Source organism: Balaenoptera musculus, chromosome 20 (genome assembly GCF_009873245.2).
Source record: "Balaenoptera musculus isolate JJ_BM4_2016_0621 chromosome 20, mBalMus1.pri.v3, whole genome shotgun sequence".
Classification (NCBI taxonomy): domain Eukaryota; kingdom Metazoa; phylum Chordata; class Mammalia; order Artiodactyla; family Balaenopteridae; genus Balaenoptera; species Balaenoptera musculus.
In genome coordinates this window covers 53020285-53044631 of record NC_045804.1, presented here as the reverse complement: position 1 = coordinate 53044631, position 24347 = coordinate 53020285, and the positions used below count along the sequence as shown (strand labels likewise).

Sequence of the window (24347 nt, the reverse complement as noted above, 5' to 3'; positions counted from 1 at the left end):
TGAAAAATGTGAGCATTTTTAGCAAGATAAAGGATTTTAACTGTGCTATCCAAATCACTGTAGTTTGAACAGAAAAATGTTGAGAAGATTACCCAAGTGCTTTTGAGTTTTCCTTGAAAAGATATCTTTTTAAACAGTATGGAGGTTCCTTAAAAAACTAAAAATAGAACTACCATATGACCCAGCAATCCCACTACTGGGCATACACCCTAAGAAAACCATAATTCAAAAAGAGATATGTACCACAATGTTCATTGCAGCACTATTTACAATAGCCAGGACAGGGAAGCAACCTAAGTGTCCATCGACAGATGAATGGATAAAGAAGATGTGGCACATACATACAATGAAATATTACTCAGCCATAAAAAGAAACGAAATTGAGTTATTTGTAGTGAGGTGGATGGACCTAGAGTCTGTCACACAGAGTGAAGTAAGTCAGAAAGAGAAAAACAAATACCGTATGCTAACACATATATATGGAATCTAAAAAAAACAAAACAAAAAAACAATGGTTCTGAAGAACCTAGGGGCAGGACAGGAATAAAGACGCAGACGTAGAGAATGGACTTGAGGACACGGGGAGGAGGAAGGGTAAGCTGGGACGAAGTGAGAGAGTGGCATGGACATATATACACAACCTAACGTAAAATAGATAGCTGGTGGGAAGCAGCCGCATAGCACAGGGAGATCAGCTCGGTGCTTTGTGACCACTTAGAGGGGTGGGATAGGGAGGGTGGGAGGGAGGGAGATGCAAGCGGGAGGGGATGTGGGGATATGTGTATATGTATAGCTGATTGACTTTGTTATACAGCAGAAACTAACACACCATTGTAAAGCAATTATACTCCAATAGAGATGTTTAAAAAAAAGATATCTTTATTATAAAATAGTTTATATATGATCATTATTCACAGGATTGACGAATGTTAAAGTGGCAGGAGACAGATCTTGAAAAGAAAAAGTTTTCTGAAAGTTTTATGAGAATACTAGTAATAAAGCAAGAAAACATAGGTAATAACATTTTATAATGCCTTTGAGAAATACTAAAGAGAGGTGAAGAAACTGAGTTTGTCAAAATTATGACACAGGAACAAGAGAAGTTGATGTAAAACAGGATATTTTTAACTGAACAATGCAAAACAAGGCTCCTCACATTTCTGCTTTCCTTTATTAGGTAGTCCTTGTAAATCCCAAATCTATAATGAAAAGGTTTTCACCAGGTACTAAACAGTTCCTATAACTTTAGCAACGTATTTCTATTGATGTTTTAACTTATAAAGCCAACTTTGGTCCTTCCCCACACCCAGCATGTGTTCTAAGAGGTGTGAAGGGTGCCGTAGAAGGAAAACACTCCCTGTCTGCAAGGTGCTTATAATCCAACTGGAAGATAAGAACTACAAATGAAAGAGCTGGAGAAATCCTGCAGTCATCTTAGCATGGTGCTCTGTATAAGCTGATGATAGGAGGCTTCTTAAGATTAATATGCAAATGAAACAGAGAAAGGAGCTACAGTATCATATAGTAGATGAGCCAGAAACAATGGTCTCTTTCCAAATGCAAGAATAAGTATCTATCACCACTGGCACAGAACACGGAGACTGACATTTCACCTCCAGCCAAGCCACGGAGTTGACCATACCCAACAAGATGCTAGCGCTCAACTTGTCAAGGAATAATGTCGTGGGTTTTTTTTAACATGAATCAAATGGTCCAGTTGCTGGTTTTCTATAATGTCTTTCCTTCCTCTGCCAGGCAGTGTCTTTGATTTGGCTGCCATCAATAAGCCACAGCCGTGAGTTCTGACGCTGAGATGGCCATTTCTGGGGAGGCTGCTCCTTACCTCCGAATGCCTGAAAAGCAGCACACGGAGGCCCAGAATAGGCCTTTTGATGCCAAGAACACAAACTACGTGGTAGACCCTAAGGAGTCCTATGTGAAAGCAACCCTGCAGAGTACAGAAGGAGGGAAGGTGACAGCCAAGACTGAAGCTGGGGATGTGAGTAAAACATCTGGAGGGGATTAGACTGGGCCCCATTGCCAGTTAGGGGAGCTGACACTCCTTTGTCGACCTGGCTTCTCTTACTTGACTTGACAGATAGTAACTGTGAAAGAAGACGAAGTCTTCCCCATGAACCCTCCCAAATTTGACAAGATCGAGGACATGGTCATGATGACCCACCTGCACGAGCCAGCAGTGCTGTACAACCTCAAAGAGCGTTATGCAGCCTGGATGATCTACGTGAGTTTGTTCTCACAGCCTCTGCTCATGCAGGTGGTTAATATTTTGAAAAATAGTATGTTATGAAGGTCCCCGTGAAATAATTATCTTCCTTTTTTTCCTTTACGGTGCAGTCCTACTCAGGCCTCTTCTGTGTCACCGTCAACCCCTACAAGTGGCTGCCAGTGTACAACCCAGAGGTGGTGGTTGCCGACAGAGGCAAAAAGCGCCAGGAGGCCCCGCCCCACATCTTCTCCATGTCAGACAATGCCATCAGTTCATGCTGACTGGTGAGTGGCTTGACTGTTTTTCATACAAATTATTCCACCACCTATAATCACAAAATGGAGACGTTAAAAAGACCTTTAGAAATACTAGTCGCACACAAGAGGTGACTAAAGCACAGAGAGGTACACGTTGTCAAGTGGGGATTAAAACTCAGTTCTCCTGATTCTACCTCCACGATTTTACCAGACTATGCTACTACTCCAACCCTAATAAGTTCGTTTACAGTCTCCTTGCTTAGACATACATGATTTTAGATATTTAAGTAACAAAAAAGGTTAAATTAACAGCTGAATAGTATTGTCTGAATAGAAATGAAAAATATATGCTCAATCATTTTAGTACCTAAGTTTCCTGTTGATTTTGAATTAGATACTTTAAGAAGTATTGTTACGTCTTTAAAGTCATCAGAACCCATTTCAGAGAAAATAGCCTCTCTCTGAATGAAAATGGTATTCGGGGACACTGCATTCAAAAGGAAGTTGTCACTGTCCCCCCTTAAAAGAACTTTATTCTGGGCTTCCCTGGTGGCGCAGTGGTTGAGAATCTGCCTGCCAATGCAGGGGACACGGGTTCAAGCCCTGGTCTGGGAAGATCCCACATGCCGCAAGGCAGCTAGGCCCGTGAGCCACAATTACTGAGCCTGCGCGTCTGGAGCCTGTGCTCCGCAACAAGAGAGGCCGCGTTAGTGAGAGGCCCACGCACCGCGATGAAGAGTGGCCCCCGCTTGCCACAACTAGAGAAAGCCCTCGCACAGAAACGAAGACCCAACACAGCCATAAATAAATAAATAAACAAATACTTAAAAAAAAAAAAAAGAACTTTATTCTGATTGAGGCACCCTCTCTTACCTGATCTTTCTTTGACCCAATAGCATGCTTTTGGGAGTCTGATCAGAATTAGGGTTGCAGTCTGGGACCTTGAGACAGAGATGTGTGTGTGTGTATGTGTGTGTGCACGCGCGTGTGTGTGTGCGTGCTTGTGTGTGTGTAATTGATCCATTTAGAAACTAAATCTCAATCTTGGCCTGATTAACACTATTTGGAACTATGAAATACAGTCCAAATCCTTAGCATATTGTGCATTTTTCAGTTATATGCATTCATCAGCAAAGAGCAGGCCGCTGGAACCTACAGATGACAACTAGGGAACGTGTCTCTGGAAAGGATTGCTCTTTCTTTTAAACCAGAAGGACACACTTTCTGTGGGGCGTAAGGAGTCTAAAATACGACACATTTTAACGTTTCTCTTCCCCAGCTTACGAGACATAATAACAACACCACGTGTAACTTTACAATAACGTACGGAAAAACTCCACTGAATGCGACACTTACACTCAATGCGACACTTACACTCAATGCCCTCAGTGTTTCCCTATAGATAGTTTTGTTTGTGTAACTAGTAGATATGCTGACTGTCCACTGTCTTTCTTCTAGATGGAGAGAATCAGTCTATCTTAATCACGTATGTATTATTATTCTGAGACTTATTCCTATTTTATTTTCACTGGGAAAATCACAATCCAAAAGAAGAAATTAGTTCACGCCCCATACTAAAGCAATGGCATAATCAGCATGGAACTAAATATTGCTATCACTTATTATAGGGCTCAGATTGCATCCAAATATAAAATAACAATGTCCCAAATTACATCGTTCGCTAGTCCAGTCTTAAAAGTTCCAGAGCTTTCCAGGGATTGGGAGATATAAAGCACCATGTCCACACACGGCCAGAGCCCAGTACTGGAGAGTGAGCACACACCTTCTGAAGTCTGGGCACTTTGCGGATGTTACCAGTGGGTCATTTCCAAGGCCTACTTGAGGACTGTCTATTCCTTCAAAGACCTAACTTGGGAATATCTTTAGTCTAAGGAAGCTGAAGAACACTTTAATGTTCTTCAGAGAGTTGCTTTGCTTCAGAGAGTTTCTTACTAATTGTTTCATTTACTACATAGTGCTTGAGGAGCTGCTCCTCGGACCCCTGAAGCCCGGCCTCAGCACCTAGAAGAGAGCCTGACACATTTTAAGCACTCAAGAAATAAGTGCTACATGATTAATGATCGACTGCCTCAGATGCTTATCAGTGCAAAGCAACAGAAATAATATGGGCTAAATGTGGCCTGAAGAGAAAGATCTAGGGCACTCTGACAAAGACATATAAAGACAGGCGCATAAGACAGTAAATGCTAATAGAGGAAGTAGTTTCCTTTGTCACAGAGCTTAATTTCTCACACATATTTGATCCCTGCTTGACAGCGGAGAATCCGGGGCTGGGAAGACTGTGAACACGAAGCGTGTGATCCAGTACTTTGCAACAACTGCAGTCACTGGGGAGAAGAGGAAGGAGGAACCTACTCCTGGCAAAATGCAGGTGGGTCTGATTGCCACGTCAGAATTCAAGCTGTCAAGTAAGAAACTCCCGAGCCCCACATGTGAGGACTGCTCTTGCCTTTGCAGGGGAGTCTGGAAGATCAAATCATGAATGCCAACCCCCCGCTGGAGGCCTGTGGCAACGCCAAGACCGTGAAGAATGACAACTCCTCTCGCTTTGTAAGTCTGTGGCTCACAGAAGGGTTTTCTCAGGTGTCCTCTCAAATGCCAGAGAAGGCTGTCTGAGTTATTAATTCAAGCTCTTGTTACTCGTGTGCTAACAGTTTTGTATATAACATCATCTTTTTCACTTGCAAGGGTAAATTCATCAGGATCCACTTCCTTAGCACGGGGAGGCTGGCTTCTGCTGATATTGAAACATGTGAGTAACAGGACCTCCTAAATAGAATCCAAGAATGACAAATGACGGTTGGGAGGAACATCGTACAGCTCCTGCTGAGCCTGGAGCCTGTGAAACACCAGTCACTGCCAAACATGCCTGTGGGTAATGCCAGGCTTAACCAGAGCCCACAGTGCGCTTCACCCACTTCAGTCAGGAGCCAACAGTGCTCTAGAAATTGCCAGGAGTTGCTGGGCTTATCTGAAGGATGCCAGCCTCAGAAGAAATTTCAAATTTTTCTAAGAAAAAACTAAGACTGGGGGTATATAACTTGGGTTTAGTGTATGTGATTTCTTCCTAGTGTGAGCCTTGATAAATGGTGCCCTTAGTAACCCCTCTGTTATAAAGTGAGAAGAGACCCTGAGGAGGAACAGGTTATCAAGAATCAATTATATTTGAAATGTCAAGAATCTTCTGTATGAGAAGTGAACATGTGTTGAGCCAGGCAACTTCAGTTTCCTTCTAGAGGTGGCAAGAGCAACCGCAGTGGTAGAGACGTAATATGTGATACCTCACGGGAGCATTCAGCTGAAATCTCATGGGGCCAGTGAGATTTAGCTTATGACCCCAAGTTCCAAAATCATTCCAGGCACTTTATCATTTTTCCCTCTAATCCAATGTCTACTTTCCATCGCAGATCTTCTGGAGAAGTCTAGAGTCACTTTCCAGCTAAAGGCAGAAAGAAGCTACCATATATTTTATCAGCTCAGGTCTAACAAGAAGCCAGAACTAGTTGGTATGAAAGAGCTTAAATTTTTATTAGCACACCTTCTAATGTAAAACATACACCCTGAATTCTATGTACCCAGAAATGCTCATGATCACCACCAACCCACATGACTATGCCTTCGTCAGTCAAGGGGAGATCAAAGTCACTAGCATTAATGACGCAGAAGAGCTGTTGGCCACAGATGTAAGTTACACATACAGTTTTTTAAAAATAAGTCATTGTGCATGGAAATGACGATGACAACCTGCTGTAGGTGTGAATAAGGATACAGTATAAGTTCTTCTAAATAAGTTAGTGTCTTGTGCCCTAATTCTGCCCTCTCATCTCTCCTGGCAGAGCACCATTGACATCGTGGGCTTCTATCCTGAGGAAAAAGTGTCCATCTTCAAGCTCACGGGGGCAGTAACGCATTATGGGAACATGAAATTCAAGCAAAAGCAGTGTGAGGAGCAAGCAGAGCCAGATGGCACTGAAGGTACCAAATGAACCTCCAACTGGGTTAAATGAGAGAATATAGGCAAATAAGCCCACTCCAAACCCATGTCTCCTTTGCACCTGAGCATCTGATGGCCACATACAAATTTAACCCCACACAGGAATGATTCAGTCCTTACTCTGCCCCGAGGAGCTGTGGGGTCATAGTAGGTCACGTTGGATGTCTGAATTGTGTCTCTGCAGTTGCTGAAAAGGCTGCCTCTCTCCAGGGTCTGAACTCTGCTGACCTGCTCCAAGCCCTCTGCTACCCCAAGGTCAAGGTCGGCAATGAGTATGTCACCAAAGGCCAGAGTGTGCAGCAGGTAATGGCACAACCTCTGTGAATCTCACACTTCCCAGGCCTTCAGGACACGTCTTTAATAACAGCAACGATCATTACTCTGCCTATGAAGGTGTACAATGAGTGGGCGCTCTGGCCAAAGCCGTCTATGAGAAGATGTTCCTGTGGATGGTCACCCGCATCAACCAGCAGCTGGACACCAAGCAGCCCAGGCAGTTCTTCATCGGGGTCTTGGACATCGCTGGCTTTGAGATCTTTCATGTGAGTTGTTGGCATCAATGACAAGCCCCAAAGCACCCGTCCGCTTTGTGTCTGCTTTGCTGAGTCTCCGCTGGATTTTCCAAACTCACTCAAACTCTTTGCTATTCGAAATACCCAGTTCAACAGCCTGGAGCAGCTGTGCATCAACTTCACCAACGAGAAACTGCAACAGTTTTTCAACCACCACGTGTGCGTGCTGGAGCAGGAGTACAAGAAGGAGGGCATCGAGTGGACGTTCATCGACGTTGGGAAGGACCTGGACGCCTGCGCTGACATCCTCGAGAAGGTTCGCTTCCCTTTCTCAGATCACAGATCACACTGCTGACCCGTATTTAAAAGAAAATCATAACACTCGCTGTATACTCTGGTAAGAGATTTCTACTTGTAACTAACATCAGGAAAATTCCTTTGCCAACTCCAAGGTAGGTATTCTGGTAAAAGGAGACTGAACCTTTTCTAGAGAGTCCAGAACTCTACATTTCCCCACAGTGTGCAATGCAAGCCCGATGCTTAAGCCATCTTTCCGTATAAAAGAGCTCTGACGAGAGCATGTTTTCCTTCTTATCTCTTTGTCAGCCTTGGAGTCATCACTGCTGGCATTTGAAATTGGAATTTCTAGTGCTTTAAAGAAGAGGCTCTCAGTAGTGTCAAAGACTTGCCACAAGTACTTTTAGTAAAACTGCACATTTCCCTAATCTCACTCCTAGCAATACTTTTGGGAAAGTGTGGGGTGGAGCCTTGGAATATCTGCATTTTTACCAAGTGCTTCTGACACAACCCGTCTGCAAGTCACACCTGGAGAAATATTGCTCTAAGGCCTTTGGGGCAAAGACACAAACTCCACCAGAGCTCCTTCCTTGTTTATCTTACTCTCCATCATATCCCAGAGCCCAACACCACACCCGGATCTTGATAGGTACCTGATAAATATTTGTGATTTAACAACTTCTGACCAAAGAAATGAGTTCTCACTAACTGTAAAGAATGAAATGACGAATTTACTCAAATAGGATCATTGTGTTCCACATTATTTCTACAGGCAGACAAAATTCAAGTGTCATATTTCTTTTCATTCTCTCAGCCTATGGGCATCTTCTCCATCCTGGAAGAGGAGTGCATGTTCCCCAAGGCCACAGACACCTCCTTCAAGAACAGGCTGTATGAACAGCATCTTGGAAAGTCTCCCTGCTTCCTGAAGCCCAAGGCGGTTAAAGGCAGGGCTGAGGCCCACTCCTCCCTGGTGCACTACGCCGGCACCGCGAACTGCAACATCACTGGCTGGCTGCACAAGAACAGGGACCCCCTGAACGAGTCGGTGGTCGGGCTGTACCAGAATTCCACAGTGAAGATTCTGGCTTTCTTTTTCTCTGAGCAAACATCTGAAGCAGGTAATTATCAACAGAATTAATCTTTTACTTAATGTATAAAACTGAGGCAGAGAAAGCCTGTACTATGAGCGCTTGTGATTTCTCTTCCCCTTAGAGGGTGGCGGTGCAAAGAAAGGCGGCAAGAAGAAGGGTTCTTCTTTCCAGACCGTGTCAGCTGTCTTCAGGGTACAATCTTCACTTTCTCTCTCTAACTAGGTTCAGGAAGTTAAATTTTACTTTACTATGTGGGGAAGGGTAAATAATCTTGCAAGGATTCTAGAGCTAAATGTGGCTCCAGGAGACAGGTCAGCAGGTAGTGGTAGCATTGACTCTCGCAGGAAGGTGTGGGGTAGCTTGGAAGAGATAGCTCAGTATATAGGAGACACAGGTGCCAGGAGGTCAGAGTCAGTATGAGATGGTAAAATTCAATATTGGGGCCGGGAAATAAGGTCATCTGACACTTAAAAGCTTCTTCTGGGAGAAGATTAAGCAAAACCTGAGATTTTCTTTGGGAGCGTCCAAATGGGGTAGGTGCTTAGGTGTATATTGGCATAAAACTGAAATGAGTAGATTCTGAAAGGTGAGGATAGAAAAATAGTGGTAGGATTTGGAGGCTGATCTAAAGAAGAAAATAAGAAATCAGGTGTGATTAAGAAATAGCTTTTTAAGGAAAATTTACTTATCTTTTGACAATCCTATCTGGAATAACTGAAGTTCTAGTTATTCTGAAAAATCAGGATTTCCATAGGGTGGAAAACCTCTCACATTGGCAATATGACTGTCCGTTTTCTGCCAATTCCCAGAACAAGGCATTAAAAGGCCCCTTGCTATGAAACCAGCAGGAAGACACAGCTATGTAATTATAAGGAATAAGCATGTGCTAGAGAAGCAGATACAATTGAAAGTTGGGTAAAGAAAGAAATGGGAGAGCTGGAAGGAGATTTTGAGTTTTTTGTAAATCGGACCACATTATCTAGGCAAAAGATTATGGGTAGAGTATATCCATATATTAAAATGCCATAACTTTATAACATACGCTAGGAAATTCAACAGGAATGAATAACCACTTCAACAGCGAGTTTATAAGGCACAAAGATAGGGAAAATAGAGATATTTCCAGCGATAACCCTCTGCAAATTCAATCTGGATACTAATCATCGAAATTAAAACAGTATCATGGATCATGATAATTATGTCTATAAATATGAATGTACAAAAACAGTGCATTTTTAACCAAATATTCATATGGTTCCACAGGAGAATGTGGGTAAGCTGATGACTGGCCTGAGGAGCACTCACCCCCACTTCGTACGGTGCATCGTCCCCAGTGTAACCAAAACCCCTGGTAAGACACTTCTGATATCCAGACAAGCTCTAGTGTGACTGCTCAGTAGACTATTATATGGACAATGTATCTCTTTTTAGGGTTCATGGATAACGAGCTTGTCCTGAACCAGCTGAGGTGTAACGGTGTGCTGGCAGGCAGCCGCGTCTTCAGTAAGGGGCTCCCAAGCAGAATCCTGCATGCAGACTTCATATACAGGTCAGACTTTCGCACTGGGAATTATTTTACAAGGTTCTTGTTATTTCATTTTTCAATGAAATGATCCTGTCCTTTATAACTTCTATTAAAATTGAAGAGCAACGAATTTAAAAGACTCCGTATCGATATACCAAAAGTTTGACACCCTTTGAATATACAAAGACTAGATAAAGAGATAGATATGATTGCTTGTTTATCTGTGTTAGACTACCCAACAGTTAAGTTGTTTCTATACTGAGGCAGGAAGATTTCTTGTTGCTGACAACAGCTGTATCATTTATTTGTTTGGCTCAAACAGATACAAGATATTAAATGCAAGTGCAATCCCTGAAGGACAATTCACTGACGGCAAGGATGCTTCTGAGAAGCTCCTTGGGTCCCTCGACATTGACCACACCAAGTACAAATGTGGTCTAACCAAGGTAATAGTCTCTAAGGCCCACCAGACACTATGCCTGTCCCTTTGGAGTCTATGTAAAGTTTCTGATCTGCAACTCTGCCCATGCACAGGTCTTTTTCAAAGCTGGCTTTCTGGGGGTACTAGAGGAGATGCGAGAGAACAAGGTGGCCCAGCTGGTTATTCAAACCCAGGCCAGGTGCAGAGGGTTCTTGGCAAGAGTGGAGTACCAGAAGATGGAGGAGCAGAGGTAAAATAGGAAACGTTACTAAACCCCATCAGCCTAGGCCTTTTCATTCTGTTTCCTGTTATACCTGCCTTTGAACATTTCTGTTCCTATCACAGAGAGTCCATCTTCTGTATCCAGTACAATATTCGTGTTTTCATGAATGTGAAAGACTGGCCCTGGATGAAGCTGTATTTCAAAATCAAGGTCCTCCTCAAGAGTGCAAAGACAGAGGAGACGCCCACCCCGAAAGGTGATGAGGAGACCACAGAAAAGCTGGATCAGTCAAGCGCAAAATTGAAAGAACTTGAAGAGAAAATTGAAATTCTGATGCAAGAGAAAAATGACCTGCAGCTCCAGGTTCAATCTGTGAGTATCAGAAGCCATTGCTTGCAATCTGATGCTAGAATTTCGATTCAGCAGTTGCTAGGGGAGAGACTAAATTCCACCTTATTAACGGACTGATTATCAATCTTTCTTAATTCACAACTCCTCAGAATGTTCCATAAAATTTCATATACAATATTACTAAAAAGCTCTGTGGTAGGATTCCTTTCTGTTGACAAGGGAAAAATAAAAACATTTTTCCTTTCCCCCTGTTGTTTCTCCTAGCAAAATATGGGCAGTAAATAAAGTGATCTTTGTTCCCTAAGATTCTCCCTGCTGAAAAATGCAAGTAAGAGCAACGAAGAAAGAACAATGTTGACAGTGAAGAGCGAGGAGACTTTATGATGAGAACGTATCAACTCGAAACCCATATTCTGAATTTTAAAATCTATGGTCCCCTGGCAATTTCCCTCTCAACTATATCTTGAGAAAGTCTCTAGGACCTGAAAGAATAAGATCATTGCAAAGACAATGGCAATGCTTTCTATAAATAGTGTCAATTAGGCAAAGCATGAGAAATAGTACTGATGTTCTTGTTTTGATGTCCCAAGAAATATCCAGAGGCTTGAGAAGAAATATTTGATCAACACCACTGTCTAATCCATTTCTGTGACCCAAACGACAAGAAAATTTCAGCTGCCACCACTGAAATCAACAACAGAAACATTAAAAGCTACTCTCCAGTTCTCTGAATTCAGAAGGGAATCTGCACTGGTTCCAGTGGGCGCACAGGTTTCAGACACATAACTAGAAAAATTAAAGAAAAATGAATTATAAATACCTAGGCTGGCACTGTGACTTCCCTTGTGGTTTATGGAGACAAAGGTTTTCCAAATTGAGGAGGGGTTCATCACACCTTCAAGAATCAAGAGATAATTGTATGGAAGTTAATTTCTCTCAGTATAATATGATCCAAGTATAATCAGTATAACTGATCTAAGTATACTCCTCTCAGTATAATATGACTTCTTTTCAACATTACTCTGTCAACTACCCATTTAATAAATATTTCATGAAGTTCCAAGCATTAGGGATACAACTTTGAGCAAGAGACATAGTCCCTGCCCTCAGAGGGTTTATATTCCAACTCCTATTTCTTCTCCTGAGAAACACGTTTGCTACTTCTCTTGCACCACCTTCTAAAATGTTCCGTTCCCCTTAGTTCTTCCGCATGCTCCCATTAATTCCACCCACTCTGTCACTGTAGCATGTGTCTCCCCTTTAATTCACTTTTCTGCTAAATACCCAATCATTTTCTTTGCTTTCCATATACTAAACTTTTCTGGAAAATAATATTAAATAAAGAAAACTAACTGAAATTATATACCAACACATTAAACACAGGTTATCATGCAGGGGAGTAAAAAAATTTCCTTGACCCTCTTGGTTCCTTGGCTGGGTCTGAAAATTAAACTGACAAAGGTAGATTGACAGGAGAAAAACAAACAAATATTATTTAATTTTTATGTGTGCAAGGGAGCTTTCACAAGAGAATAAAGACCTAAAGAAGTGACCAGAGCATGGAGCTTTTATACCCTTTAGACAAAGAAATGATAAATGTGTGAAGAATTGACAAGACAAAGGGGTCTAGACTGGGATAGTAAGTGATGAAGAAATAACTAGGAAGATAAGGGTTAGTTTAACAAGGTTCGTTTACACAGCCTTCTCAGTCCTAAATTCCCCACCTCTTGTGATAAGAATGTCTTCTTTCCTCCCAGTACAGGGAGGGGACCTTCCACATGGAAGTTTTATGACCTGTTTCAGGGAAGAAGGGTGAGGGGAATGGGTCAGGGTGGGCTTCCTATTTCTGCTCTTTTCTCAAACTCCTCTAGCTTAAGATATTCATTATGCCAAGGTACCATACTTTGGGATAGTGTATCCTGAACCCCATCATTAATAAGTATAATTTTATTATAAATTCATCAGGAATTATGACCAATTCCTTTTTTAAAAATCTCCAGTGCCATAAGTGGGGTGCCCAATAAATATTTCCTAAATGATGGAAAGCTAATAAAAATTAACCTAAAGCTTTAAAGCACAATTTACTTGTTTTGTTTCAAAATCTTAATAAAATCTGAAAATGTCCACAGAACAAGATCTAAAAGTGTCTACTGTCCCTTCTCAGGAAGCAGATAGATTGGCTGATGCAGAAGATAGATGTAACCAGCTGATCAAAACCAAAATCCAGCTCGAGGCAAAGATCAAGAAAGTGACTGAGAGAGCTGAGAATGAGGAACAGATCCACGCTGAGCTGACGGCCAGGAAAAGGAAACTGGAGGACGAATGTTCAGAACTGAAGAAAGACATAGATGACCTTCAGGTGACACTGGTCAAGGTTGAGAAGGAGAAACATGCCACAGAGAACAAGGTATGAAATATATTTGTATACAGCATACAGAGACTCTGCCATCTAACTAAGCTGCTTTAGAGCAGAGATAATCTCTTCCTTAACCTTTCTAGGTGAAAAGCCTCACAGAAGAGATGGCAGGCCTGGACGAAGTCATAGCTAAGCTGACCAGGGAAAAGAAGGCCCTCCAGGAGGCCCACCAGCAGACCCTGGATGACCTGCAGGCAGAAGAGGACAAAGTGAACACCCTGAACAAAGCTAAAGCCAAGCTAGAGCAGCAAGTGGATGACGCAAGTCTAGGATTATCAAGGAAATTATTTTCTTCAAAGGGAAGCTAAGCAAGCCTTATGACTCAACATTATTTATATTTAGCTTGAAGGATCTCTGGAACAAGAAAAGAAACTGCGCATGGACTTACAGAGAGCCAAGGGGAAGCTGGAGGGTGACCTAAAATTGGCCCAAGAATCCACAATGGATATAGAAAATGATAAGCAGCAACTTGATGAAAAACTCAAAAAGTGAGTATGAGAGAATTCAATTGTAACCTGCTCGTTGTCTGGATCTCAAAAATATTACTTCACAGCACACAGAAAAAAAACAAATAATGACATCTTTAACTTTTGTATTTAATGAAAATGGTACAGTACTGACTTGTAAAACATGCACTTAGCACTTCCTCAACACCAGCAGTACAAAAACGTTCAGTTACACATAGAGAAGAAGACTGGCAAGAGGACAGAGTATGAGCTAATGTGTTGCTCTCCTAACAGGAAAGAGTTTGAAATGAGCCATCTGCAAAGAAGATTGAAGATGAACAAGCACTTGGCATTCAACTGCAGAAGAAGATCAAGGAGTTACAGGTAAGTCCATGATTTCCATCAGTCTCATTCAACATGACAAAATACTAACACAAAGGAGCTAACGTTGAGCTTTTCCCCACTGCCAGGTCCGCATCGAGGAGCTGGAGGAGGAGATCGAGGCAGAGCAGGCCTCCCGCGCCAAAGCAGAGAAGCAGCGCTCAGACCTCTCCCGGGAGCTGGAGGAGATCAGCGAGCGGCTGGAAGAGGCCGGCGGGGCCACTTCGGTCCAGATTGAGTTGAACAAGAAGCGGGAGGCCGAGCTCCAGAAAATGCGCAGGGACCTGGAGGAGGCCACCCTGCAGCACGAGGCCACGGCGGCCACGCTGAGGAAGAAGCACGCGGACAGTGTGGCCGAGCTGGGGGAGCAGATTGACAACCTGCAGAGGGTCAAGCAGAAGCTGGAGAAGGAGAAGAGTGAGCTGAAGATGGAGACTGATGACCTTGCTAGCAACATGCAGACTGTCTCCAAAGCCAAGGTACAATCATGATTTAAGTCTGAAAGAGATTTCTGGAGGACAGGTGTGAGTGAGCCTTTCAAGAATCACTAGTACCTGGCAGGAGGAGACTATGGCAGGAGGCTGGTCGCAGGAAGGGCAACTCCCATGTGATGGGGCCACGTGCTCCCTCTTTACAGGAGAATAGCTGTCCCCGAAGGATATGCATCCTGAAAACTCAAGTTCTTTCCAATAAAAAATACAATTCAATGATGTATTTCGAAATTTTTAAAACGTCTCACCTTGATTAGGCTTTTTGTTTTTCCCTTAAGCACAAATACATAATCTGCTTCTCAAAGAAGTTTCACGAGCTGAGTCATCAAGTGTCACTATTCTCATATCACAGATAAGCCAACTGAGTAAAGGCTTAGTTTCACAAAGCAATTTCGTGGCAGTAGGTTTAGACTATGTGTCTTGTTACTCTTTCCATCACAAACTAAGGCCTCAGTTGTTGTTGTTTTTTTTTGTAAAGGTAGTGTATTCTCAAAATAAATGAGTATCGCAGCTCCTATGGAATGCTTAGATTATTGCAAATTTCTATGGTCCAAATACTTGCTTAAGATGCCGTTTACCACTTTTTGAATGCAGGGAAACCTTGAAAAGATGTGCCGTGCTCTAGAAGACCAAGTGAGTGAACTTAAGGCAAAGGAGGAAGAGCAGCAGCAGCTGATCAATGACCTGACGGCTCAGAGAGCACGCCTGCAGACGGAATCAGGTGGGCCATCCACCAGTGTTGACCTTGAATGATACATTTATCTTGGCTATCCAGGTGCTGAAAAACTCTACATTGAGTTACCTGAGCTCACATATGACCTCCCTGGGAGGTGCCGCTCCTATGAACACCTTATTGACCACCAGCATGGACTACTTTCTTCCTTTCTGTCTTTTTGGTTTTGGGTTTGTTTTCTTTTAAATAGAGACCCAGGCTCTTTTGTTTTTTAACACTTTAAAGCAGATTTCACTCTCATCTGAAAGTTATCTAATAAAAAAGTGTATCCTGACAGTATTTACTTTTGCTTTTCAAAGTGCTTCCACAAGTTAATTACCTTTTTACCCTCATTAGTCTGTGTAATGTTATCCCCATTTTAAAGATGTCGGATTATGGTAGTGATGAAATGACCTGTCCAAGAACGCTTACTCCAGTCTTTCCCCTGAAGTCTTGCCGATTGCCGGTAGCACCACAGTTAAGTAGGGAAATATTCAGGACCGCAATCCAGCCAGGAGCATTCAAGTGAGGTACATAGACTTTTGATTATCCAAACTGGAGGGTCTCTGCATTTACTCCTCCCCCTATCAACTTGTCCAACTTTCTACCAAAGTTCTCCTCCCCAGGTGAGAGGTAACAAGATGGAAATTGTTTTGTGGGTCATTTGGACCATTAAGGTAATAGGTAGATCAAATTGTTGGAGAACCACTTTACTCTTTCATATTCATTCAAATATTGTTCTTTCTAGAACAAAGCTCAAGTAAGGCTTTTATTATTGGTATACAGTTGATAAGTACACTTTATGAAAAACAAAAACTGTATTCGCAAATAATCAGAATGCTCCCTGTAGTTTCTTTTCCTCATTACATGTTTACTCCTAGTAATTTAGTGGTATGAAAAAAAAAAATTGAAAGCTGTGATTCTTCTTAAATGTTAAAGAGATAAGGCTTCCAGGTAACCAGTTCAAAAATGGTGCTGGAAATGTTTTCTCTCTTTTTAACATAATACAGTTGACCCTTGAACAACACAGGTTTGAACAGTGTGGGTCCACTTACATGTGATTTTTTTTCTATAAAAACGCACTACAGTACTAGGTGATCCACAGTTGGCTAAATCCATGGATGTGAAAAAAGAGGGCTGACTGTAAAGTTATAAGCAGATTTGCAACGGCACAGAGGGTCGTAACCCCTAACCCCGATTGTTCGAGGGTCAACTATATAGTGTATTTTCTGAATTATGGTGCTTAAAGAATGGGAGACAAATTTAAATGCCACTTAGTTTAAGGACTGATTAGTTATCCACAAACCAACTCGTCCTTGGGGTGGAAAGACACTTGATTGTTTCTTAATATAAAAATTCTTCCAGGATTTTCCTTCGAACATCATTTCAGAGGGAACTGCTCAAAGTCTCCTATTTTCCAAAGAATAAATTCGGTTTCAATCAAGTTTCAGTGAAAGGTAAACTAGTACAACACTGTTGCCTTACACAAAAAACACTGGAATATTTTTTGTTAGTTTGATTTACATTTTTTTTCACATATTTCTTCACCAATTTCTACTGTGATCAAATAGTTTGAAATATCTCCCCAAATCTTTTGTGTTGTTCAGAAGCATGTAATCTGCCTCAATGTCTTCCCTACTTCTCATTTTCACATAGACGTCCTCACCAGGGTTGAAGTGGAAATTGGTGGTTTGCTAAAATCCACACTCTCCATCATGTTTCAGACCCAGCTCCCTTTCCCTGCTCCCGTTTGTAATTTAGAGTTTTAATTTCCAAAGTAAGGTTGAGTTTTCTGGCTCTTGATCCTTATAGGTGAATACTCACGCCAGCTAGATGTAAAGGACTCATTAGTTTCTCAGCTCTCGAGGGGCAAACAAGCATTCACACAACAGACAGAAGAACTGAAAAGGCAGCTTGAAGAGGAGATAAAGGTTAGCCCTACTCACAGCTGTTGTTGTTTCTGTCATTTTCCTTGCTTTTGAGATTGTTTTCTGCTTACTTCTACAGATTTTCTTCTGGCGGCCTACAGGAGCTTAGGGACTAAACATCACTTTAAAGATATAAAATTAAGTTACCAATCTCTATGTTCTCAGGCCAAGAACGCCCTGGCCCACGCCCTGCAGTCCTCCCGCCACGACTGTGACCTGCTGCGGGAACAGTATGAGGAGGAGCAGGAAGCCACGGCTGAGCTGCAGAGGTCAATGTCCAAGGCCAACATTGAGGTGGCCCAGTGGAGGATCAAATATGAGATGGATGCCATCCAGCGCACAGAGGAGCTGGAGGAGGCCAAGTATGTTCTAGAATTACCTAAAATGAAAATAGCTCTGTTAACAATCAAAGTGCACCTGATATTAAATACCACATGGGCAAATGTCCATTGCTCCCCAAATAAAAACCTAGGAAAAATCATGCATGACATAAACCTAAGCAAGAAAAACAAATACTCTAGGTTGTCTAGGGAAAGAAATTAAGTTAGAGGGTAGAAGGAAAAAGGACATAAGGCAAGAGGAAGCTGAATGATTATTTTTTAAAAGGGGAACTTCTGACATCATCCTATCCATACAGGTGTAGGTAGAATAAGAGTCAATTATACTCTCCCGTGCTGCTCCGCCCTCTTAGCCATTAATGGAAAAATCGGTCCAGGGTGACAGATATGTAAGAGAAAAATAATCAGACTTTAAAGCACAGCTCCCCCTTTTGAGATGTAAAAACACGGTTATTTGTAGAGGAAAAAAGAATACAGCGTTAAAGACTAAAAAGTAGACATTAAGCTCTGTAATAAGAAATAACACATATTGTTATTAAAGATCTAAATAGTCAATGCAATCAAAAGTTCAAGACTGAACTTAAGAGGGAGACTCTTATTCAACAGAAAGTTTAAGGAAGGGACCTGCTCATTCAAGAGAAAGTTTAAGGAGAGATCTAGTCATTTATTCTGTGAATAATGTAGAGCCAGATAGGAATTATAATGTTTTGGTGGATGCCTTAGAAGAGTTTCTGAGTGACCATTCACTTCTATTGTCCTTATTTCACTTTTTAGGAAGAAGCTGGCCCAGCGTCTGAAAGATGCCGAGGAACACGTAGAAGCTGTGAACGCCAAATGCGCTTCCCTTGAGAAGACCAAGCAGCGGCTCCAGAATGAGGTCGAGGACCTCATGATTGATGTGGAGAGGACAAATGCCGCCTGTGCAGCCCTGGACAAAAAGCAAAGGAACTTCGATAAGGTAATTTCTGCACCAGTTTCTGTCTCAGCATTCAACATGTGATTAAGGATAGCCTCCCACCTTCCATGTGCCTATTCAAACCATCCGAGGGCTCTTCTCAGCAGCTCCTGCTCCATGAGTAGGTGGGGAGGAGGGGGGGACTCCTGTGGTTTCTACTCTTCTCATTCATAATTAGTTTTCAGTCCCCGATCATCTCAACTCTGTTTGAAAGTTGTCAGAAGAAATGGTTTTCATCCCATCAAACTTTCTCCACCCAATTTCTTGACCATTCCTTGCCCCTCAGCTCCTATCAGAATGGAAACAGAAGTATGAAGAAATTCGTGCTGAACTTGAAGCTTCCCAGAAGGAGTCCCGCGCCCTCAGCACAGAGCTGTTCAAGGTTAAGAATGCTTATGAGGAATCCTTAGACCAACTTGAAACCTTGAAGCGGGAAAACAAGAATTTGCAACGTGAGTACATTTTACCTTTTCTTCAACAAAAGATTTGAAAGAATGTTTTCCCTCACTGAATGCATTTTTAAATTTTTATTTTTCACGAACAGCTGACCTCACTGAGCAGATTGCAGAAGGAGGGAAACGTATAAACGAACTGGAGAAAATAAAGAAACAAGTGGAACAAGAAAAGTCTGAAATTCAGGCTGCTTTAGAAGAGGCAGAGGTAGACATTTTATTGTAGACTCTAAAACCATTTTGAGAGGAATTAAGATCTAATACATGCAAGAATAGGTGAATCAAGAGAAAAGAAAAATAATTTTTACTCTGGGTAATAAATATGAGGATGGAACACTGACCATGCATACAACTAACGTAACCGGACATCAGGAACTGTGTGCTAGACACCGAGAAAACAAAGATGAGTAAGTTAAGGGCCCTGCCCCCATGGGCATTAGCTAGCTGGGGAGACAGAATTATACAAAACCAACAACAACACATCACAGAAATTTCTGTAACAATGGAATAAAGATGCGTTATAGCAGCACAAAGGTAGGAACTATTTCCTATCTCTAGAATACTACGCACTTCCGTTCCCTGCTAATGTCACCCCTTGCTGTCATTAAGGCATCTCTTGAACACGTGGAGGGAAAGACCCTGCGCATCCAGCTGGAGTTGAACCAAGTCAAGTCTGAAGTTGACAGGAAAATCGCTGAAAAGGATGAGGAAATTGACCAGCTGAAGAGGAACCACATTAGAGTCGTGGAGACCATGCAGAGCATGCTGGATGCTGAGATCCGGAGCAGAAATGATGCCATCAGGCTCAAGAAGAAGATGGAGGGAGACCTCAACGAAATGGAAATCCAGCTGAACCATGCCAACCGCACGGCTGCTGAGGCCCTGAAGAACTACAGGAAGCCATCCTCAAGGTAAATGGGCTCAGGAGATGGTCCCAGGGCAGTTGGGGTGACTGCAGCCCTGAGAACAAGGTGTCTCAATGATCGTTCATTCCACAGGATACCCAGCTCCACCTGGATGATGCTCTCCGGGGCCAAGAGGACCTGAAGGAGCAGCTGGCCATGGTGGAGCGCAGAGCCAACCTGCTGCAGGCTGAGATCGAGGGGCTGCGGGCCACCCTGGAGCAGACGGAGAGGAGCAGGAAGATGGCAGAGCAGGAGCTCCTGGACGCCAGCGAGCGCGTCCAGCTCCTGCACACCCAGGTGAGTATAACATAAAAGTAAAAAATAAAGTGGACTGAAAATGATATTCTTGCTCAAATCTTAGTACTATCTAAAATTTATGCATAACGTTTTACGGAGGTTACAGTTTAAAATATGTAATATCTTTGGATTAACAATATTTTTGTTTATATGAACTGTGACATTCAGAGTTGACTGTCTTGTAAAAGTATATTGTCAACTCAGATAATTTATGGAACAAGAAAGGATACTAATTAGTTACCTTAATTAATTAGTTTGTGGGTTCATTAGAACATTGGACATTGTAATTTTGCTCTCATGTACTTAGTATTTCTAAATTTGATATTTTAAACAGAACACCAGCCTGATCAACACGAAAAAGAAGCTGGAGACAGACATCTCCCAAATCCAGGGAGAGATGGAGGACATTATCCAGGAAGCTCACAACGCAGAAGAGAAGGCCGAGAAGGCCATCACTGACGTGAGCAGAGGGCCACACGGGGGTGGTCACGCTAGAATCTTGATGGGCTGTCTCAGCTCTCTCTACTGGTTTTGTGTTACTGTTAATTAGGCGGCCATGATGGCCGAGGAGCTGAAGAAGGAGCAGGACACCAGCGCCCACCTGGAGCGGATGAAGAAGAACCTGGAGCAGACGGTGAAGGACCTGCAGCGCCGCCTGGACGAGGCTGAGCAGCTGGCCCTGAAGGGCGGCAAGAAGCACATCCAGAAGCTGGAGGCCAGGGTGGGTCTCGCAGCCTGTTCACTTCCCAGCCTGTTCATGCTGCTAGTTACAGCCAAGTGGCTAAACACCTTTGTCCTCTTCCAGGTGAGGGAGCTTGAAAATGAGGTTGAAAATGAACAGAAGCGCAATGTTGAGGTTGTCAAGGGTCTTCGGAAACCTGAGAGAAGAGTGAAGGAACTTACTTACTAGGTGACCAGCCTTTCCATATAATTCAAGCCTACTGCTTTCAAGAAAATAAAAATGAGTTGTTTTCAAACAATGACACTATTTGCTACCTCTTTCATTCCAGACTGAGGAGGACCGCAAGAATGTCCTCAGGCTACAGGACTTGGTGAACAAATTACAAACCAAAGTTAAAGCTTATAAGAGACAAGCTGAAGAGGCTGTAAGTACCTCCCCAGTGAGAGAGAAAGGTTCAGGAGCAGGGCCAGGATTTGTGGAGACTAAAGCTCATAGAATTTAAGAGGCTTTCGTTAAGGCAAAGAACACAAAATTGGGAATACAAAATTAGGTTTGAAAATGAGTATTTATTTAGAATGAAAAAAATCTTACCACTAATTATTGGAGCCTTAGAGATTCAGGTTCATTTCTTCTGAGACCTCTAGCAGTTTTCCAGACAAGGTAGTATAGAAATGCTTCTTGGTTACAACCCACCTCCCTCCCTAACTAGAGCACTCTACTCCCAGCAATTGCCAGCACCCACAGGGGCTGTGCCAACGAGCACTCTGAATCTAAGCCTTATTTAAGTTCATGATGAATCCACCTCAGAACATTTCTTTTCCATTTGGCTGCAGTTATCTTTCTCATCCTGTTAATTCTAAAACCTTCCTTAAGGTTCTCCACACCCAATACTACCACAGTGCCTACTTTTTAAAGTTTGTTTCACAGAAACAAGGTTGATTCAAATTCCTGCTACTTTGATATCCCTGTTGTCACTGTAGCATCTTAAGTTTGTAAGGAAGAGAGTCAAGTAAGAGAGAATGAACAGAGAGAGAATGAAGCCCACCAACACAGAGGTGAATATGTGGGATGCCCTGCCCCAAATAGGTACATCACCAAAGAACAGAACCTTTTGCTTTCTCACTCATGAAGCAAATCCTATAGCTGCTCTTAGTAACAAAGGCAGTAAGAATCAGAAAATGTCAAATTTTCTTGTTCTCTCAAATGCATTTCTTTTCTCAGGAGGAACAAGCCAATGTCAACCTTGCCAAATTCCACAAGATCCGGCACGAGCTGGAAGAGGCCGAGGAACGGGCTGACATTGCCGAGTCACAGGTCAACAAGCGGCGGGTGAAGAGCTGGGAGGTTCACACAGAAGTCATAGGTGAAGAGTAATTCATCCAAATGCTGAAAGGTGACCAAAGAAAGGCACAAAATGTGAAGTTCTTTGTCACTGTCATATGTCATTGTAATGTCAAGGAAATAAATCTGCAGAGAATTTTGCAATCTAAAAATACATGTGTCTCTTAATTACAAGCTCAATAGTGCTATTAGAACTAATTCATTTATTCAACATTTGTTATGCTCCTACTGTGTGCAGTCAGAGACAATGACAAAAAACGAATGTGGTCAGGGAACCAACTTTAATAGAAGGCAAATGAAATGAAGTGCTCTAAGAGGATGCAATGGTGGTTAATGGATCCTCAATTCCATTCAACCAGTTTTATTGAGTATCAAGAATGTGTCTGTACAGAAATTGGCACCAAGGATATGACAACCATCCCTGCTTTTGAAGAGCTCAAGCCAGCAAGTGATAGCAATTCAAACAGATGCTGGTACAATATGCGTACTCTGAGAGAAGCATGAAAACAAAGTGTGGTAATAACATAGAGTGAGATGTGAACCTGGGGAATCCAGAAAGGTTTCTCAAGGGAGATGGAATTAGCTCCTAAAAGATGAGTAAATAGTTATCATGTGAAAGAGAAAAGGACATGGTCATTCTAAGAAGAGAAAACAAGCATGAGATTTCAGAGTAGTTGAAGCAGAGGCTCCATGAGCAAAGGGCATCCGAGAAGGCCAGAGATAGAAGCTGAGACCTGACTATGAGGGGTTCAGCCTCACACGCAGGTCTAAGGAATTAGGACACGTATCTAACTGGTCAAATTTCACAAGGAGGAGAGTTGACGCAATTCTGGCAGTAGTGTGGAGGATGAAGGAGGATAGGAAAGACCAGAGCCTGGAAATACTATGGAGGCTTTTTAAATGAGATACACTAGAGATGACAGTGACAGAAATGAACAAGAATGCAGAATGAAAGCAGGGTTCCAACACTGGTATAAAGAAAGGCCCAGGAGAGCACTGGGGAAGTTAGACAGTTTGACAGCATTCCCACTTACTTTGTGGTTATAGATTTTTATTTCCGTCTGGGGGGAAATTTTTTTCCTCTGAACCACATACCTCTCCAAGAAAAAGGACAGAACTTTTTAGATAAATCTTCCTGTTGACCTAATTTCTACATACAATTCTGCTTACCAAGGAACCTGAATTTTCTCAGTACCATACATATTTTAAGCAGGAACCAGAAAAATAATTTCTTAGTATCAAAAAGAATGTGACTGAAATTTTATCATAGCTATTGCCGAAGTGGGGGATGGGGAGCAGTGATACTTGTTTAAAGCTTACAATTTGGCTTCATTGTGTAGATGTTTTAAAAATAAGATCGCTGATCATCTCAATAGATGCAGAGAAAGCTTTTGACAAAATTCAACACCCATTTATGATAAAAGCCCTGCAGAAAGTAGGCATAGAGGGAACTTTCCTCAACATAATAAAGGCCATATATGGCAAACCCACAGCCAACATTGTCCTCAATGGTGAAAAACTGAAACCATTTCCACTAAGATCAGGAACAAGACAAGGTTGCCCACTCTCACCACTATTATTCAACATAGTTTTGGAAGTGTTAGCCACAGCAATCAGAGAAGAAAAAGAAATAAAAGGAATCCAAATCGGAAAAGAAGAAGTAAAGCTGTCACTGTTTGCAGATGACATGATACTATACATAGAAAATCCTAAAGATGCTACCAGAAAACTACTAGAGCTAATCAATGAATTTGGTAAAGTAGCAGGATACAAAATAAATGCACAGAAATCCCTTGCATTCCTATACACTAATGATGAAAAATCTGAAAGTGAAATTAAGAAAACACTCCCATTTACCACTGCAACAAAAAGAATAAAATATCTAGGAATAAACCTACCTAAGGAGACAAAAGACCTGTATGCAGAAAATTATAGGACACTGATGAAAGAAATTAAAGATGATACAAATAGATGGAGAGATATACCATGTTCTTGGATTGGAAGAATCAACATTGTGAAAATGACTCTACTACCCAAAGCAATCTACAGATTCAATGCAATCCCTATCAAACTACCATTGG

General features: G+C 42.1%; 1 protein-coding gene across 1 annotated transcript; it reads left to right on the top strand.

Moving 5' to 3' along the window:
* Nucleotides 1-1650: 1650 nt before the first annotated feature.
* Nucleotides 1651-22385, top strand: LOC118887381 (myosin-1-like). Its single transcript, XM_036838177.1, is given in 42 exon segments — nt 1651-1687; nt 1788-1999; nt 2099-2242; nt 2356-2491; nt 2494-2511; nt 3943-3970; nt 4762-4876; nt 4963-5055; nt 5194-5257; nt 5913-6011; nt 6085-6188; nt 6342-6480; nt 6684-6802; nt 6893-6899; nt 6902-7041; nt 7160-7327; nt 8123-8429; nt 8524-8594; nt 9666-9753; nt 9834-9951; nt 10250-10373; nt 10462-10598; nt 10694-10943; nt 13087-13329; nt 13422-13598; nt 13681-13826; nt 14079-14104; nt 14107-14168; nt 14255-14644; nt 15251-15377; nt 17181-17299; nt 17462-17658; nt 18409-18592; nt 18876-19053; nt 19134-19249; nt 19651-19940; nt 20000-20243; nt 20578-20703; nt 20794-20964; nt 21049-21153; nt 21254-21349; nt 22147-22385. Coding segments are annotated over 42 exon segments (5868 nt in total). The 3' UTR covers nt 22300-22385.
* The last annotated feature ends 1962 nt before the right edge of the window (nt 22386-24347 follow it).